Source organism: Oenanthe melanoleuca, chromosome Z, assembly GCF_029582105.1.
Source record: "Oenanthe melanoleuca isolate GR-GAL-2019-014 chromosome Z, OMel1.0, whole genome shotgun sequence".
Classification (NCBI taxonomy): domain Eukaryota; kingdom Metazoa; phylum Chordata; class Aves; order Passeriformes; family Muscicapidae; genus Oenanthe; species Oenanthe melanoleuca.
In genome coordinates, this window is record NC_079362.1 from 59616587 (window position 1) to 59636446 (window position 19860).

At 36.8% G+C, this 19860-nt stretch overlaps 2 protein-coding genes across 3 annotated transcripts in view; one reads left to right on the forward strand and one right to left on the reverse strand.

The window, feature by feature from the left end:
• Window positions 1-4136, forward strand: part of PLPP1 (phospholipid phosphatase 1) — a 67150-nt gene extending 63014 nt beyond the window's left edge. For both annotated transcript variants that reach the window (XM_056513509.1, XM_056513510.1), the window contains exons 5-6: window positions 1464-1640; window positions 3685-4136. In XM_056513509.1, coding sequence (XP_056369484.1) covers window positions 1464-1640; window positions 3685-3810 — 303 coding nt within the window. In that variant the 3' untranslated portion in view covers window positions 3811-4136. The remainder of the gene's footprint in view (window positions 1-1463; window positions 1641-3684) is intronic.
• MTREX (Mtr4 exosome RNA helicase) overlaps window positions 2631-19860 on the reverse strand; it is a 42120-nt gene continuing 24890 nt past the window's right edge. The window contains exons 16-27 of the mRNA XM_056513508.1: window positions 19227-19377; window positions 18102-18274; window positions 17752-17820; window positions 13928-14056; window positions 12813-12923; window positions 12320-12508; window positions 11032-11195; window positions 9582-9687; window positions 8457-8513; window positions 7898-8060; window positions 4544-4648; window positions 2631-4253 (exon numbers count right to left, since the gene is read on the reverse strand). Of these exons, the coding sequence (XP_056369483.1) occupies window positions 4201-4253; window positions 4544-4648; window positions 7898-8060; window positions 8457-8513; window positions 9582-9687; window positions 11032-11195; window positions 12320-12508; window positions 12813-12923; window positions 13928-14056; window positions 17752-17820; window positions 18102-18274; window positions 19227-19377 (1470 nt within the window). The 3' untranslated portion in view covers window positions 2631-4200. The remainder of the gene's footprint in view (window positions 4254-4543; window positions 4649-7897; window positions 8061-8456; window positions 8514-9581; window positions 9688-11031; window positions 11196-12319; window positions 12509-12812; window positions 12924-13927; window positions 14057-17751; window positions 17821-18101; window positions 18275-19226; window positions 19378-19860) is intronic.

Genomic DNA, 19860 nt, shown 5'->3' on the forward strand with positions numbered 1-19860 from the left:
AAGTAGTATCACTACTTCTTCATTAAAACGCCTTTTGTTAAAAGAACTTTGTGTGACAGGTAATTTTTGAAGTGGCTAAACTGTATTTTCCCTAGTGGTGAATTTGTGGCCCACAGAAATATGCAGTGCCCACCAATTTGGAGGGGAAAAATTATTTTTCAGTTTAGGCTTAGGTGTAGCTTCTTTAGTGTCCGATTCTAGCCTGACCTTGCTATTAAAGAAAGCTGTTTATAGGTGGGGTTGATGTTTTTGATGCTCCATTTATAGCTGAAAATGTCAGAATGCCAAAATTGTGATGTAAGTTACTAAGAGAAACATTCCCCAAATGTTTAACTTTGGAAAGTATCACCTCTGCATCTACAGTGTCTTCTCTGTGCCTGTATTTACATTGTAAATGTACTGCTTCTCAAAGTCAGCCATGGCTTTTGAAGTTGGCAGTGGAGGGTTTTACCAGAAATTTGGTGTGCTGCCTTGGTGCCTGATGCCTGTGTGTTGGTATCTGCATTTCTCAAGACTGTCAGCTAAGGTTTTGTCCTTGCCCTGAAGTTTCTAGCTGTCTCTGAGAAGATAAACTTGAAATGTTAAATACAAAATAAATGTTAAATCCAAATATAGTTTTCTCAGTGAATGCAGTAACTATACTGCTTTTTTTTGGTGATAGGATTAAGTTTCAAAATAAATTCAATTATGTTTACAGAGTGTATTTGGAGAAACTAGAGAGCTAGACAATGTAGACGGCCAGACCCTAGACAGACAAGAGAAGAAACAAAGGCAGAGTCTTGGGTTAGATTAGATGAGAAAGAAACAAATACACAAATCAGAGATAATACATCAGAAACACAGAGGTACATAACAAAAAACAGACCTGAGGGGAGGGAAAAAACAAGGGAACTTCAAATATCCACCAGAGTGGTAGCATGGTTAATGTGCAGCTGAAAAGGGTGAGGAACACAGCTCAGTGAAGTATACCAGTGACAACTGAGAAATGCAATCATTACATCAGGTTAGTTCTGATACTTAGCTACAGCTGCAATGCTGTGCTAGAAGTTGATAATACTAAAGGTGACTGGAATTGTGAATGAAGTTAAAAAATTAGTCAGCTCTATGTATAGTAAAGTATTTTGTATAAAGCTTATCTGTGGTTCATACAGGATCAAAATACTGGTTTGACTGCCACTGGATTCTTCTTAAGCCTTAAGTGGCTTTAGTATTACCAGGACCCTATTCCTGAAAATACTAATTTGTCATAATGGTACTAATGGAACAACATGATGGTGTTATATATAAGTCCAAAACTATCAAACTCTGTCTTGGCAGCCTTAAGAGTATAGCTATAGCACTTTGAACAGTTGTGAATATTACCTCAATAAAATTTCCATCAACTCTTTGAAAAGACCCAACACAATTTTACTGCTTCTGTGCTTTCTGCATTTTGTAACTTACTTTTTGTCTTTTTCTTTCAGCTTTATCTTCAAGCAAGAATGAAAGGAGACTGGGCAAGACTTTTACGTCCCACTATACAATTTGGCCTCATTGCTGCATCTATCTATGTGGGTCTGTCACGTGTTTCTGACTACAAGCATCACTGGAGTGATGTTTTAACAGGACTTATCCAGGGTGCAGTAGTAGCTGTGCTCATTGTAAGTAATTCCTGAGGGGTGGGTGTACATGAATGCTGGTTTTATGAACAGTACCTTAAAATGGCAGGCTGTGTTCAGAGGAAAGCAAACCTGTATTTCTAACACTTCAAAAATTGCTGAAGCAGGGAAACAACTCCTTAAACTGGGTGTAGCAATAGTACCTTGGGGAGTGAGGCAGGCTCTGGGCCAATGAGATAAGTGGTATCTTTAGCCTCTGGACAAAAAGTAATCGTCTCTGCTCAAGAGCTTTTCACATAACTAAGATGGAAATGGTAACTGCAGACCATGTAGGCCTCTCTATATAAATCATGCTTTTTGCTTCTAGACAAATTCAAAATCTCAAGTACAATAGCAGAGAATTCTGTATAAATTAAACAGGGAAGAAAAGGCCTTGAAGAATATGGACAGCACCAAAGTGTCTGCCTTTGCCACTTTACACAGTGTGTTTTTTCAATCTGAAGGGAAACTAAAAACCCTTCACCATTTCTAGTGTGCATTCCTAGTACTAAAGATGTGTTCACAACAAGGAACCTGTGAAGCTTAGCTGTACTGATGAGTATAGTTATCCCAGGAACCAGACACTTGTTACTTCAGGCCCAGTTGACTTAGTGACAACAGTTGTACTGGGTGTCACCAGAATGCTATGGCTAATTCATCCTTGGGAAGGGATAAATCAGGACTTCTAGATCAGTGGGAGTGAACTGAGGTCATACTGAAGAATTCAGTTACCAATAACTGAGGCTTAGCTGGGAAGAACCACCTCCATAATAAATCCTGTCAGCTTTCTCAGGTCAGAAGGGTAAGGTTCAAGACAAAGCTGTCTACTAGTTGCAATCAATAATCAAAACAAATCTTGGAGCAGCTCTGGGAAATCATACAGGCTGCATTAGCTGTTATTAAATGGCTACATGTTGGCATAATCCTACCCCTCATTTTTGTCCAATCTCTTTTCCAAAGAAAAGGAGTTCAGAGAGTAAGAAACATCAGAGATCAAAGAGGTGAGGATACTTTTATTAGGAAAACAAGTCTAGGATATTGGATGATTCAGAAGGTGCTTGGTAATACAAGAGAGTAGAAAGTGGCATTACAGTGAATAGGGTTGAAAAGTCAGGAAATTATTTTAAAAAATATACACTAGCACCAATCACCACCCTCAGACTCTTAGCTGAGAGAACTGATGAGTTCCTCTCCAAAAACAGCAAGCAATTGCAAATGAATCACTAAATTGAACTGAGGGAATCTGGCATTAAGTGAAAGCTGAAACTCCCCTAGTCTGTGGCTAAAGCAGTGTGCTGGATCCTCAGTCAGCCATTGTGGTGGGAGATTGTTTCTTCTGCCATGGACAGTGTTCTGCAGTTCTCAGGGCTGCAGTGGGAGGGGAAGACACAATACAGGAAGGGAAGGGATCATGTGTGGCTTCTCATTTATTGCACCCCATGCAGCACTGTGCCCAGCACATCTGCTATGGGACTTGGTGAAATGAGCAGTGGAAGACAGCAAGCTGCAGAACTGGATCAACCACCCACCTGCTTGTAGTGAGGGAGATGTCTCCTAGCTGTGAAGAAGTGATGTGCAATGTTTAAAGACCTGCAGGAAAGGACTACATAGGTAGAGCTGGCCTTACAGCTGCTGGGTCCAGCTAAAGCACCACCTCTCCTGCCTGAATTACAGAAAAAAATTTAACTAAACTTGCATTGTGGGCCCTCCAAAAGCCTATTTTGCTCCTTCATTTAGAGCTGTTCAAACTATGGCTGCTGTAATGAAGCAGTGCTGGGTAGTCAGCAGTTAGTCAGCACAAGCCTTGAATTTGGCTTAAACCATGAGTTGGCTAGATGGTCAATGGCAAGGTGAAAAAGCTATTGGAAGAATAGATGTCTGAATTTTGTACAAAACTTTCCTGCCATTTTCTAATGTTTTAAACTGGCATTTTATTAATTTTGATCATAGAATTTGCCTGCTGCAGAGTCCTTGTTTCAAAGACTTGTTTGTAAGTGCAGGACTAATTTAACACTAATTAACACTTAACACTAATTTGTTCACTTAGGTTGTATACGTGTCAGACTTTTTCAAAGTGAGAGGATGTACATTTCAACCAAAAGAAGATTCCCATACAACCCTACACGAGACGCCAACAAATGGAAATCACTTTGGCAGCAATCATCAGCCATGAAGAATAGCCCACATCACCTGCATTGCTCTGAAAGAAAACAATTTCACAAGTCTAACTATGTACAATAAGTAATTGCCTTTAAGGGACTGCTGCTGCTCTTGGATGCTCACTTCACCTGTATATAGTAACACCTACCACAGTTATTGTACATCTAAACTTTAAATTTCTGTTGGTTCGAGCTCTTGCTTAAAAGAAAGCTATTAAAATTGTAAATTTTTATTGGAAACTGTAACAAGTTATATTACACACACTGCTGTTTGTACATGCCTTGTTGAATCAACTGTGGTTTAAGTAAACACCATTAAAAGGAATTACTTGATATGGAAGCCATATGTGACACTGATGAATTTGTTCCATCATGTCAGTATAGTTTTTGGAAGACATCTGCTGTTACAGGTAAAGGCTTGCAGCAAACACAATATCTCTCTTGATTTTTGTAATCCCTATTAAGAAAGAAAAAAACATTAATATCTCAGAGTCTCAACTGACAAAACCACTATTTAAAGTATAGTTATAATCAATGTTACAAGTATTAAATGGAAGTCACTGTACATCCATTTTTAGCCACCCTTTAAGTCAGACTTTGCAATAAAGATGTTATCTGGAAAGAGAACAGCAATGGTGCTGTTTACAATGAAGTCAACACAAGAACTTCGCATTACAAAACCATTCACCTTCAGCTATCACTAGCTGTGCAGCTCCTTCCCATGTAGTGAGAAAGTGAAATACATACCCTCTGCAAACTTATTTTCCAGTTCAGTGTTCCCAATGGCTTTTGCAGCCTGGCACATCTGCCGTAGCAGTTCTTCTAGACGCCTCATGCAACGAATTATGCTACCTGTATGAAAGAGCAAGGGAAAACTTTGTGCCACATCATGTAACTGGCCCTGAATTATTCAAAGTAATAGTTCCTTCTACATTCCTGTTCAATTTATCTAAAAGCCAAATGTCTTACACTTAGTTTCTGTTTGCACAGTAAATTTTTCTGTGAGGCATTGCCTTGAAGCTGTTTCCAAATGCTTGTCCCTTCTACTGTCTTTACAGTCTCTAATATCTGATCACACTACTTTCTGGGCTGTTGACTAATTCCTAGCCAATTTTTTCTTTCAAGTACTTGTTAAGACTTCCTCAAAAACCTTATAACATTAGGAGATTCACAACTTTGCTGCTTCAAGAACTACCGCAGGTTTATTTTTGGATTGCTTTTTATAAGCCTTAGTTCTTTAGCTGGCAAAGGCAGTGAAAGTAAGTAAGTGATCTATCCTGCTACTACTCCTGTGCTACACAAGAGTCCACAGACCACTCTACTACTCCACTGCATGGTTACAATAATGCACACAAGCATCTTGCCACAGCTCCTACACTGCAACCCAGCACCCACTTGTGATTTATTGGTCATTTATCTTCTCTTTGAACTTTTCTCACAGCTCAGCCCAAGTCACTGCTACGAATGTCACAAAACATCCCTAAATGCTTCTGCTCTTCTGGCCACAAGCAAACAGTATTGCGTTTGGTCATTTCCTCCAGCAGCATCTCCGACAGTCAAAATTACTGTAGGCAAAAAAAACGTTATTGGGAAAATATGGAATGAAGGGCTTGAGAGCAGCCCTGATGAGAGGGGGTGCTGCTGGATGACAGGCTCCGTATGACCCATCAGTGTGCACCTGCAGCCCAAAAAGCCAATTACATCCAACGCAGTGTGGCCAGCAGAGCAAGAGAGGTGATTCTGCCCCTCTGCTCTTGTGAGACCCCACCTGCAGTGCTGCATCCAGCTCTGGGGTCCCCAGCACAGGAAAGACATCAACCTGTTGGAGCGAGTCCAGAGGAGGGCCACCAAGATGATCAGAGATGGAACAGGTCTCCTTTGAGGACAGGCTGAGAGAGTTGGGGTTGTTCAGCCTAGAGAAGAGAAGGCTCCAGGGAGACCTTATTGTGACCTTTCAATACATGGAAACATTCAAGGTCAGGTTGGATGGGACTCTGAGCAACCAAATTTAGGGGAAGATGTCCCTGCTTACTGAAGGGGGTTTGGTCTATGCAACCTTTTTATTACCCCCTTCAGGCATAAGATCTGGGGAAAAAAAAAAAGCAATATCAAAAGAACATTGTTCAAAGCTCTTGGGAAAGTGAGATATGAAAAAGTAATGCTTTTCTTCTAAAAAGCATCCATAGGGTCTCACTAGGCCATGTCAATTTCTACAGTGAGAACAGTTTGTGTAAGAGCAGCATCTGTAAAATCTGTTGCAATGACAGGAGATGGAAAACACATAGCCTATTGAGCACAGAGCACACACCAACACAAGTGGCCTGAGGGCAGCAGCCCCAGCACGGCTGTGCTGCACTGTGGCAGGCCCTGGCTCAGCTGCCAGGGATCCTGCTCGTCTCCATTTACAAGGCCAACCCCGACAGCCACTCCAGGGAGTTCTTGTTTACAGGCAGCGAAGCTGGGCTTGTTGCAGACATACGTTTTTGTGCAAGAAAATGTGTGCAATTTTAAAATTAATTACTATTGTTGAAAGCAGGAGTTGGTCTGCAGTTAACAGATAGGATACTTAGCTTAGTGTTCTTTCCTAATGCCTTTAAAAAGCTGCTTTTATATTTATTTCTTCCTAACACACACATTTCAGCTTAAAGACAAGGTACTTTCATTAACAAATCAATGCTGCTCCCATTTGTGGCAAACACACTTGTTCTTGGAAGACTCAGGCTTATTTTGTATTTTGATTTTCACTACAGTTACTTGGATAACCAAGATAAGCTACTCTGCGATTTAGGAATACCACAATCCATCTGAGGCACACATTACCAACAATGGATGCCTGAAGTGCTTTCCTTCCTACTGGATAAAGCACAGAAAACCAGCCTACTGAAAATTAAGGGAAGAATCATGCACTGACCCCTGTTACAAGAGCTGATCTTCTCAAAACAGGCCACTGAGATCTAATTTTGAGGGAGCTGGCACTATTGAGTAGAACAAAGCTGACTGTCTTAGTACAAATGTGGTAAATGGAAAATGTTGCTGCTCAGTGTATTCTGAACATTCAAGTGTCAATGTAAAACATAAGCCAGCTGCTTTGATGTTTCACATACTCAGGGTGTCTCCACAGCAAATGAAAGCCTCAGATGAAACAGACTCATTGAAACAGGAGGAATCTGCTGGCGGCATAAGCAAAGATGGCCAGGATTTGTGTTGTTTAAAAGCAAAACTTTCTTTAGAAAGTCCCTGGTCTATGCATTGGACTACATGCATGAATTATGTGCATGAATTCCCTTGTTATAAGGAAATCTGCAAACCTTTGCAAAGAAGAAAACAGCATTGGAGAGAGGCAGCAGTGACAGTAACAACTTCAAAAAGAAAGACTTCTAAGATTGGTGCATCCATCCTACTCTTCACAACTTCCAACAGGCTGTTTTTTCATTCTAGTTTGACCTTTTCATTTTTGTTTGACAACCCTTTGGATGGTTTGTTTTTACAAAATACCAGGGCTGTAAATTATCACACTTTTAAAAAGTGAAAACGAAGTATTCTTCCTCAAGTACTTTCTAGTACTCCAATTTTAGGAACCAAATTAATTCACCTGACACATTACACCTAGGCTTTGCAACGACCTCCACTGCACTGCTGTGTGAAAACTATTCAAAAGAGAGACCTAGTTACCACTTCTCACTTCTGTCATCATTAAGTCAGCAAGAGGAACTGGTTATACCAACCGGTTATATAAATAGATAAAAAACTTAACTATAATGAGGACAAGTGCAAGAGCTGTACTTCCTGATGACAAGCATTTGGAACATATTTTTTCCTCCCTTTAACTAGAAAAAGTAAGCATTACCTTTTGTTGTAATGCTTAGAATTTCTGAGTTTTATAGAAAGTTTTTAGAATACAGAGATATCCCTTTAAAAAACCTTAGATTCTAAATCACCAACAGCATGTAAGTATAAATTAATATATATAGTAAACAATTTTTTCCCCACTTGATTTTAGCCATACAGATGCTTGAATACATTTGAGTTAACTAAAAGGTTATTCAGTATTTCCAGTCCCTGTTGTAGAATTACCTTCTAAAGAACAACTGAGTACCCTACCTTCAAAGACATCAGTCATTTTGCAGATGTGAGCAAAGTTAGCTCCATTTGCCCATGTATACACAACATCCATTAGGTTGGGTCTGAAAGAATTCAAGTAGTTTTCTTCATCAGTTTCCAGTTTTGCTTCTGCTGACACCTTGGCGATTCTTTTTGCACACTCCTTTAAAATAAAATATTTTACATTTATAATATACTTAATCAGAGTAAATATTAACTGACAAAAAGACATGCACATTATTAGGTGCTGCATTACAGGATGAGATTTCCTTTTTAGGGTGAAATTACTCAGAATCAAAAAGTAAACCACATGAAGTCTGCCTGCACTAACAATCTACAGTGTAGCAAGCAAGCTTATAAAGCTTTTAGAGGCATGTCTGAAATTAGAATAAAGATTTCTTACAAACCATATAACATTACACACTGCAAAATCACAAGCAGTGCAGGCTGAATTCACCAATGATCCAAAATTAGATCTTTACTGTGCAATTATTATACATTACTCATGAGCTTTGCTCATGTTAGTATTAACCCTGAGCTCAAACAGATTTTGAATTACCTGCATTTGCCGAAGTGGTCCCGCCAACTGCTCCGTCAATTTTGGCATTTCACTGGACTGAAAAAGAAGACATGAATCAATCTCAAGTGTTCTCATGCATTTGGGCTATACCAAATTAAATGCAAAAATAGAAGTTCAATCCATGGTACTGCTACCCTAAAATGTTTGTTCCTCAAAACAAATCAGAAAACAAAATCTTTCTGTATAATATACCAAAATTATTAAAAGCAGCACCTGCTGCTGGATACTTCTAAAATTCCCTCTATTTAGCTGCATCATATTTTTGAACTGACAAATGAACTGCCATTAACTACTTTGACAATTACAAGCTCTTTTTTAAGAATACAAAATGTTTTTAATAACTTAAGCATCAGTGGCAATATATGAAAATACGGCTTTTCAAAATACAGGAACATCTTTATGCTCTGTTTAGACTCAAGTACTATTCTTGAGTGAATCCCAATACTCTAATTAACAATGGCTTACCTCAGTTTCCCATCTACTAACGAATGGAATACATTAGCATCTGCTGCTAATGTTTTTTCCATATTTAGAATCAACCTGAGTGATGCATCTTGCTAGCTACTTGCAAAAATATTTCATATGGAAGTTTAGTTTCACTAATTTTCTAGGGCGATACTAACCTTGTATACATCTTGCAGGTGGGAAAACAATAACATCTGGTATTAAATGCAAATGTTTTTGCTTTTTAAAATGTATGGCCTGATTTTAACAGCCTTTTTGGTATCAATTCCATGTGGTACTGCCATTTTGATCAATGTTCAAAGGTACTGACCATGTAACATAACACAGACATCTGAGAATTAAATATAAGCTCACTCCAGAGTCTAGGGTGCATTTATTGTTGAGCATCTTCTCATTCTGTATTTTAAACTATATGGAATGGGGTATATTAACAGCATCACATATGCTGAGAATCCATTGTATCACTGCAAGAGGAAGACTGCAATTTGCTAAGTTCAAAGTGAGTTCATGTCAAACACCTTAGGAAATTATAAAAAATGCAATAGCTCATACTATTATGACCAATTTCTGTAACTGAATTAAAACAATATTGTTAGAATATGGAATGTCTAGAATTCTTGAATTGAAGAAGTAACTCACATTCTCTTGAAACACAAAACAGCTGAGTAGTGCAGTTGCCTGTTCTGCAGACAAGTCATTGAAGAGACCATTGAACATCATTTCTGTCAGGAGTAATTCATCAGCACTAAAATAAAGAGAAGGAAGCTTAGAGGAAAGATTTACTGATATGTAATTTTTAAATGAAGAACTATTGTTTGTGAAACAACTGGACATGGATAAAAAAACAGCATCTTAATTTTACTGTCAGGGACACCAAATACACACACACACAATATATTCACTTTTTAGAAGTGAATTTAGAATTAATAAGAGATTGCAACAGTATTTTAAAGAAACTAAAACCATTTACTGGACTACAACAAAACTCTCCTGACAGATTATATAAGTTAGTATAAATAGTTGATTTAGTTGGTTACTATCAGACAGAATATCAAGAGATCAAAAAGAACCAAGGAGTTAGGCAACTTACAAAAAGGACTAAAACTAGTACTGCTGCCGCTTAGAAAAGATTCAGCTGGATATTTCCATACTACTAAAGAAAGGAACAAATTTGCTTCAATATATTTGAAGAATAAAGACTTAATAATGAATTACAAAAGTAAGCACATTACATAGATGTAATATCCAAACACACTTATTTGGATAAAACACCACATTTTTGGTAAGACGAAACTTCTATTTTTAGAGCTTATCAAAAAATGCATAGGATGGGGGAAAAACAAAATAGGATTTTTAAAAAAAGAGATGTGTAACTCAAACAGTTCCAGACAGTCAGGAAGTAGATAAAATTCTGATTCAGCTTCCCCACTTGCTATCAAATTTTGCAGGGCAGTTAGCTATCAAACAAATACCAGTAGCAGCTTTCAAGCTTACCTAAGACAAAGTGTACAGCAATCACTGTGACTTTTAAAAATACAAAATCCTATCAAAATCTAAGTTACACTGTAAGATATTCAAGTCTGATTCATGATTTTTTCATCTTTTTCAATATATATGTATCTGGTAGATGTATTACAGTAAAATGCACCACTTCACAGATTCCTATGGAAGCAATTTTGCTCTATTCCAAACCCATCAGTGACTTGGCAAGTGCTGACAATCATTTGTCAGTGACTGGACCAATAGTCGTGGTTCAACGTCAACCACAGAAATCAAGACCTTCCCCTCAATGTACAACATGAAATGAAAACATGCTAATACCTTGGTCAGGCACAAAATTAACCATTGTTTTGGAATTTTCATGTCTACATTTTTATTTTAAAATCCATTGTATTTTGTCCTTAAGTTGCTACCTTTACTTAAGCTGCTTGAGTCAGTATATTACCTTTATTACAGAGAACACAGTCTCTGAAGGACCCGTTTTCTAATGGTCTTAAAACTTTAAAATATAAACATTAAGAACTAATTTTAGCAAGGACAATAAAATGCACATTCACAACAATGAACAGTTTGCACAGAAGCCATTTACCTGCTGATTTCACAAGCAACCCGTCCTTTCATCTCAATAACATCTGAAGACGTGGCAAACCCCAGTCTTCTCAAAACACGCTTGCGGCATTTGAGTTCATCCATTTGCAGGACAGTTCTGGCTTTCTTCAATTCTCGCTTTGCTACTTTAATATCCATAGCAATCTGGGGGGCCAGAAGGAGAGGAGTTACACCTTGCAGCTAAACAGATGTGACTGTTTTAAAGACATTGTTTAATTTACACAAATGCCTCAGAACAATGGTTTATGAACATACTATTTGACTAGTTAACTTGCTTAAGTCTTCTAAGAGGAAGGTTTAAACAAATTTAATAACAACAACATTAATAATAATACTACTACTAATACTACTACTACTAAAAATAATAATAATAATAATAAATAATTATAAGCTTGGGAAGTTAAGCTATTTACCCACAGTGGGAAACAAACCAAATCAGCCCACACTAAAAAGACAAAAAAGCAATCCTCTGTTGAGAAATGGACGCTCACTGTCTGAGACCGATACCAAGTCTTAGCTAATCAATTATTCAATGAAATGTAGGCCACATGCATTATTTTCTTTTAGCACTTCCCCAGTGGCTTGCAGTTCATCCCAGTCACTGTCTATATCCTTACAGCAGACACCCTCACAGAAAGCTGCTTGGTCCGTCAGGTCTTACTACATGCAATTCTGTGATGCCTGTACAGAACCACCTCACTTCTGTGGAGTGGCTCCTGGAGAACCTTCTCAAGCAGCAGAAAAACCTGAGAGCTGGCTTTATGCACAACCAATTTCAGTCTAAGAAGGTACAATTCTATATAAAAGTGCATTGCTTCCTGCATTGCTTCCAGGCTGAGAGTCAGCTCAGGAAGCAGAACACAATGATTTCTCTAGTACATTTCTCAAGCTTATAAGCCCCTTCAATCCAATGTAGGTTTGCACAAGTATATTAAAAATTTACAAGCAAAATTATCTATGAAGACTTTTCCTATGTTGCATTGTGCTATTCAGTACAATTCATATGTCATATGTCATATGTCTACTCAGTGAAAAAGACCCCTGTAACCTTCTAATTCCTGAAAACTTCCTCTGAAGTTTTCTTTTCAGACATACTTTGTATCCGTACCAATGAAGGGTATACCACCAACCCAGCCAAACTGTTAGCGGCATTTAATAATTTTAAAAGGTTAGATTTGGGCTTTGCAAATAAAAAGAAAAGCAAGTAAGAAGACAATCTCCCTCTCACCCCTGAAGCTAAACCCAAGTTATTTGGTTAGCATCTTTACCTGTGCTTTTTTTTCACAAAGTTTGTATATGGTTTCCAGGTTTGGATCATTGTGAAGAGGATGTGAGTACATCCTATGCTCAAATGCCTCTATTTTTTGGATTACTTTTTTCAGCCCTTGGTCTTTGATGCCCATGTCATCAATAGGGTCTAGTAAGGGCACTCCATCAGGAAACCGTTTCTGTACTTCCTAAAATGATGAAAAAACAATTTTTTAAAGATCTGTAGCAGCAAAACAAACTACATTTTACAAGTAAGCTGGCATAACTATAGAGACACATGAGGCTGTAATGTAAATTATATGATGTTTCACCAGTTTTCAAAATCAGTTTAAAATTACTTGACAAGAAGAAACAACTGACATACACTGTGGCTTTTAAAGAATAAGGCTGAAGACAGAAACTTTACACAAATTTATTTAGAACAAGTTGCCTTGAGTTCAAGAGTACCTCACTACTCGGTGCAGAATGCTTACACAGCCTAGTGGAACTTACCTGAACAGATTTTAACACACTTTGCCTGTTATCAATAGGCCTCAAGTCTTTAGGTATGTACAGTCGGACACTGCTGATAGCTGTGACAAGATGCACCAAAACAGGAACAACCTGTCAAAAATAATATAGTAACTCATAAAGCAGTAAAAAACCCATATCTCTTATTATTGGTCCACAGCAAAACTTTTTCAAGGGAAAAGGAAAGCTTAGTGCTCAAGGACACAGCAGTGGGGAAAGGCGTATTAGAAAGCAAGAAAATGTGGCCAATGACTTAAAGTACTCATAAATAAGAAAAGTAATTGTCCAAAAATTCTGAATGCATTTATATCTGGAGAAAGACTACAACTGAAAACAAAACAACAGCTTTTCTATTACCTTGCACCTTACTCGCTGGAATACCTCTTCTGATCCAAACCAGGCAAATTATTGTCATTTACTTAACGAAGAATGCTACCAGCAGAGAACATCAAACTTGAAAATACATCTTCCTTAGTTATGAGAACCATCATGACACCACAAAGAATCAATACTTTATTAAACTCCAAGGTTTAAATGGAGTTTCAGAGAAAAAACGTGCAGACAAATTAAACTGCCACTGACCTGAAAATTGCAACTATTTGTCTTGATATAGGCTTTAAAATTGAAAATTTTAAATAATGCAAATATTTTCAATAAAAACAATTTCAATCGAATTTTAGAATGAGACAGTAGGCAAAGGCATCTTGAGAGGTGGTGGAGTCACCATCCCTGGAATGGTTTAAGAAAAAACTGGATGTGGCACTTTGTGCTATGATTTAGGTGACAAATTGGTGTTCAAGAGTTGGACTCAATGATCTTGAAAATCTTTTCCAGCCTAAGTAATTTTAAGAAATTAAAAGGAAATTAAAAAAGAAATTCTGTTCCCAGAGACAAGATACTGCTAAAAAAATCATCTGTCAAACAATACTACTAAAAATGTATTACTTTAATTTATTAAGAAGGAAGAGTTAAGTTACAGATTTCTTCTCTTTCTTAAATGCATCAGTCTCTCTTTCAGCATAGTTTGCAAATGGTTTGGAAATGAAGATTTGGGAAAGTTTACAAGGAACTACTGAGAATAAACACATGTAACAAACCTGCATCTCTCCTCTCTCATCAGGTCTGGCTGGCTTTGCAGACTCAGTAGCAGAATTTTTCAAGCTGTCTTTGCTGCAGTGCAGGAGCACTTCAACTACATACAGTGGGTCCAATTCACCAGAATTTGGCTGTTGAGGGTAAGAAAAAGAGCAGTCTGTAGCAGCTATTTTAAACAAGGAGGAATGAATGAAAAATGCATTATTTCTCCAGCATTAAAGGTATTAAATGAACTATGTCTCTTACCGAGTATCAGCTCAGTGTTGCAGTACATTCTGAAAACCCACACTGGTGAACTGATCAGAAGATCCCTTGAAAATATCACCCTCCCCCATCCTCCCTTGCCAGAGTAGCCCATGCTTGAAGCTTTAGGCATTTTCTTCCATATGTAGCTCGTTCAAAGTAAGGCAGTATGTTTTAAAACTGTAATGCATACTTGCATCATGCTAGCAGTACTGAACTTTGCATTTTGAAAAAAACAAAAAAAAACAAACAAAGCCACACAAAATTTAGTGGATCTCTTTCATTTGGAGGTTTTCAAGTTCAGGTTTTCATGCATGACAAAGACCACTGAAAAATCTTTCAAGTATAACAGCCTGAATCTGTGGTAAGAGAAAGCTGCATCTTGCAGGCTGCATCTTTATACACCCTATATTGGACCAGTAATATCTGTTCATTTAAAAAACACAAACACGTAGATGTGATAAATAAAGACTACAGTTCACAAAGCCATAACCTTTACACACTGCTTTAAAAAAGGCTGGCAATAGTTATTTGACTGGATCAATATGACTAGAGTCACTCAAATACACTCCTACCACACACAAATATTTTTAGGATTTTGAACAGAAATAAGTTAGGCCTAAGACACAAGGCAGAAATCTTTTAAAATACCATGTGGAAGCTTTCTGAATTCTGAGATCAGAATTTTAAAATACCCACATGTACCAGATCAGCATCCAGCCAAAGGCAGGGAAGGCAAAATGCTGACTTCAATGAAGTAGAGACTAAACTCATAGCTGGACAAGTGTACTACACAAAATACTAGAACTGAAGATGTCTAGAAAAGTATGAGAGGAAAAATTGTGATTGTATTATAAACTTACTAAAAAAGCATGAGTATAAAAATCATAAACATCTGCTGCTTTAAGTTTACATACACCAACAACTTTTAGACTATGCTGACCAGACGTGACTCAATCTACAAGTGCTTTTTGAATGTGTTTTCTTCCACGGGTTTCCTACAACAGTATATGTACTAAACCCTTGAACAGCAACAGACATGTTTCTGTATGCAAGAATAAGAGGAGACTAGAACCCTTAAAACACTTGTTAGCCACAGACTTCTCTGTCATATCATGTTCAAATGATTCTTTAATTAATGCTGCACCAATTCCTGTGTTACAATGAAAAAATTAAGCCCTCTTAGGCAGAGTACTGCAAGATTAGTTGAATTCTTAGGATTTTAGATTTGCCCTGAAACATCTCTTACTTTAAGCGCCTGGAAACAAATCAAAATAAGAAAGATGGTCACGCTCAGGAACCAAGAAAGATAGCCCAAGTAACAAATTTAGAGTCCCAGATTATTAACATCAAACTTACTGAAAATTCAGTGACCACGACACAGCAGTAAAACAGGTCTTTATGTAGTAAACATTATAAATATACAAAGACTGTAATAATTTAAACAGGGAAGATAGAATTGCAGCATCTCAAATTTTAGTATCAATAATTTCTAAGAGACAAAAATTTCATGTCTGGAATGAGGGATCAGATAATACTGACTATCAACAGTACGACGGTATCACTAGCTTACTGCTGGCACAATCCAGTGGAAATAAAATTTGTCATTTAGGAAGAGTTGGGAATCTTTCCTATGAATACCAAAGGACATAGTTATTTTGCTGCCTACTGTAACGTAGACTATATAGCAAGCACCCCTTGAGATAAATTCTATTCTGGACAACAGTAGATAGCAAAGTGCTATTTGCATTGGCAGTTTAGTGGAACTCTGATTTGTGAAATTATGACATAAAAGCATCTACACATACTAAACATAACTGACATGACTCATGCATTTGCTTTTGCAGTGCAAAGAACAAGGAGTATTATGTAAAATACAGACATATAACTCTAAATTCATTATTAATTACATGGATTTCTCATTAGAAAAAGGATTTAATTAGAAATGCTGATATATGAAAGAAAAGTTTGCAACTAACCTAGTAATATATACTGAATTCAACATAATTCCTAAATGCAAACCCAAAGAACTGTTCAGCTTAGAAGTGGACGAAGATTTCAAGATATAACATAAGTAATATCCTTCCAGTACATAGTATACTTGTATACTTTAAATAATAATGGGGAATGACATCTGTGTCTGAAGACAAAAATGCATGGAATAGAGACTAAAATGGGTAAACAATAACTTCAAGTAATTTGTTCTGCCTCTGCTCATAGAAACTAGTCTTTTCATACTGACTTTAAAAGTTACATAGCTTTAAGTTTGTTCCTTCATTTCCAGCACCTATTGTCATTCTTTCCACAAACTCAGAAGGAAAAATTCAATCCAGCTGCTAGAATGACTTAATGAAAAAAGTGCTGCCAGAGCCACATCCATCTCTTGCAAAACAGACTATAATTTCAAAGCCAATATTCAAACCCAGAGGTTTATACAACAGTGAAACAGGCCAGATAGGGAAGGCAAATTATATATGTGAATAAAATATGACACAGATAGAAGAACTGCCTCCAAATGACACAGAAGTTGGGAATTTTACAGAGAAAGCTGAGACTAAGGGACAATCTGGTTTATTACTTGTGTCTTTATGAGAAAAGTAATCTACAAGCTAAGATTTTAGTGACAGCAGTAACGGCCCAGTTTTTCAATTTGAAAGATGAAAGAAATATGATTTTCAAAAGGAAGATGGAAAACAAAGCAAAATCTCTTTTAATAAGCTCTGTATGAACATATTTTTCTCATTTCCTCTTTAATGAACACGTTAGAAATGCACGAAAAGGTGCCACAATGAACAGGTACCACCAGAACTTAAAGACAAGTTTGCATTTAGTCCTAGCAAATAAAGCCAATGCTCTCCTGATAAATTTATAGCAAAAATGCTACCACAGAAAAATTCGGTTTTAACTTAGGTTTTCATTTAGAGTTGAGGAGCTGGACAAAACATTTCTGAAAGGGAGACCAACACAGCATTTAAGGGTTATGCAGAGACCAACTATGAAAATACATTTCTGAAAGTCTGGCTTCTATTCCATCAGTGCCCTCTGTCTTTTCTTCCAAATACCCTCAGATCCATTTCTATTGTTTTGCTCTCTGTGTATTTAAATTTTCCAACTCTATGGCAACATCTCAGAGGACAAACAATTCCATGTCTCACACACTAATTTAGGACTCAAGGCACAATTTGCCAGTTTAAGATAACCTTCCTCATGGAGCTAAATGTCAGTCTCCCACTGTTGTATACTTTCTCAGAGAAAACAGTACCTTTCTCATGAACAGTTTAAATTAACACTGGCAATGTCTCAGAAACAACGTAGTTTGAAATATTTTCAGCGCTAGGTAAAAGCAAGCACTTCCTCCACAAATACATCAGAAGTTAAAACTGAACACGAGACTTGGAGTGTTCTCCATCTTTTACAGTTTTATTTCTTTACACTTTCACTTCAGGAAGTTCAGAGCTTTTTGTAAATTTGGGGGAAAAGGAAATTTTTTTGCCTTTGAGAACTATAAAGAAATAGTTTTATCTTATTTTCTGAAAAACCAGTCAGGTTTATATTTTGGTAATGGATGGAATGTGTACATTACCTTAACATTTGATTTCTTAGAGAAATTAACAACCACTCCCCATCCGTAGTCATCACCTTCATTCTTCACCTGGAAATGTTACAAGACATTATAACATACATATACAATAAGCAAAGCAAAACTTTTTATATTTTTTTATATTTACAGTAGTCGTGGACTACTATTATTAATGAAAACAGTATTTCTTTTAATGCATTATTGAATGTTTAGGGAAGAAACACAAGTCTAAATTGGTGCTTAGTGTGACGCATGTAATTTTTCAAGATGGTAAAGTGGCAAACACAAATGAACCTTGCAAATTTCACAAATAGATAGGAATGAAAAGCAAAACAAAACAAAAATCAAACTACCTTTACCAGTCTTCCTGGCTGTAGAAAGGGCAAGCAGTACTTTGGTTTGTGAATATACTCTTCAATATCTTTACCCAGTTTTGCAAGCTGCTGGCGGATTCTGTAGTATATCACCACATTTTCTTCATTGGGAATGACAATTTTGTTGTACTGTGCTTCCAAATTATTGACTCCTATAATGAAAAGTAAAATCTCTTGGAAATTAATAGCTTCAGACAAAATGAGTAATCAGTGTTTCACATCTCCTTGACTCGTATTTTGTGACCACTTCTAGTACTAATTTTTTATTTACAATAACCCATTCTATAATACTATAGATATATATATATATATATATATATATACACACACACAACACTATAATACTAAATATAATACTATATTTAACTACTACTACACCTGCAAACTAACAGAAAGGTAACTGAAACCTTCCCTCTGCTTGGCTATCAAAGTTACATGCACATACATGCTTTCTCTCTTAACATTCAATTAACAAATTAACTGCTCAATAATCATAATTACCTCTCATGTTCTTAAGACTCTCCTGGAGTAAGTTCTGAAGGAGGCCTCACTTTCAAACACTGGCTGAAATCTCCAGATACTGACTTTGGTCACAAAAATTCACTATTCAAGGATCATGGCTCAGAATGCAGATCTCTCTGAATTTTTCTTTGTAGTATAATTAAACTTTTTTTACCTACAGTACTTTGAATGGAATGTGCTTAAGTTCTTTTTACAGCTTGTACTGAGATATTAATAAGAGGAAGACTTTTCTTCCCTAAGGTTTTTCTTCCCTGCATCTCAAATAAGCCACGGGAATTTTAAAATTGTTCGTTCCTTCTTCCCACCCTATAGTTCAGCAATGTGATAATCATTCCTGTCTGACTCACAGAGGAAGGCTCTCTTCATACACTGACGGTGCATATCAGTGTCCTAAGAACAAGGGGAAATTACTGAAACTATCACATGGCAACAAACGGTGCAGTGGCAACTGCTGGCAGGGAAGACAAAAACTGTACATTTAAAAACTCCTATGAGCACAATAAAGTCTAACTACCCAACCTTGCCATAATATACCATATTGCCATTATACCTACTCACATGAGAACACACAGCAATACTTACTTTCCACTATTTCTGGAATAGTTCTGTAATGTTGGAATTGATAAAACGATTTTTCTAACATGTATTCAGGGTTAATTTCCTCTACTCGAAGCAAGTTCAATACCATGTTGTATGTCAGGTGGAATGCACTGTTTAAGGGATCAGCTGAACCCTGAAAAAGATACAAGAACATTTTCCATTTAAAAAAAAAAATTAACTGAAGCATGTAAGAACACATTGGATAAATCATGATGCAGGGAGCTGCTTTGATGAATTGTACAACTTATCTTGAATTTAGATTACATGTTGCATAAAATCCTGAACAATTATTATGCTGAACATGTATAAGTATTTGTACTGTATAGATACCACAGCTAAGATATATTACATTACATTACATAGATTACATTTGAATGCAAAGTCCAGGTGAAAAATTTAGATGTTTCCTGTAGTTTACACTTTGGATTCCATTATCTTAACTTGAAAGTAATAGTTACCAAACCATTTAAAGCAATCCATTATTTTAACACTGAAAATAACCACTTATTTGCAAGTCTTAAGACTTACTGATTACACTGATATCTGGGGAATTTTGTTCAAAAATAGGCAATCTGCAAATTCTTTAACTTGAATTATGTCTCATAAAATTAATTTG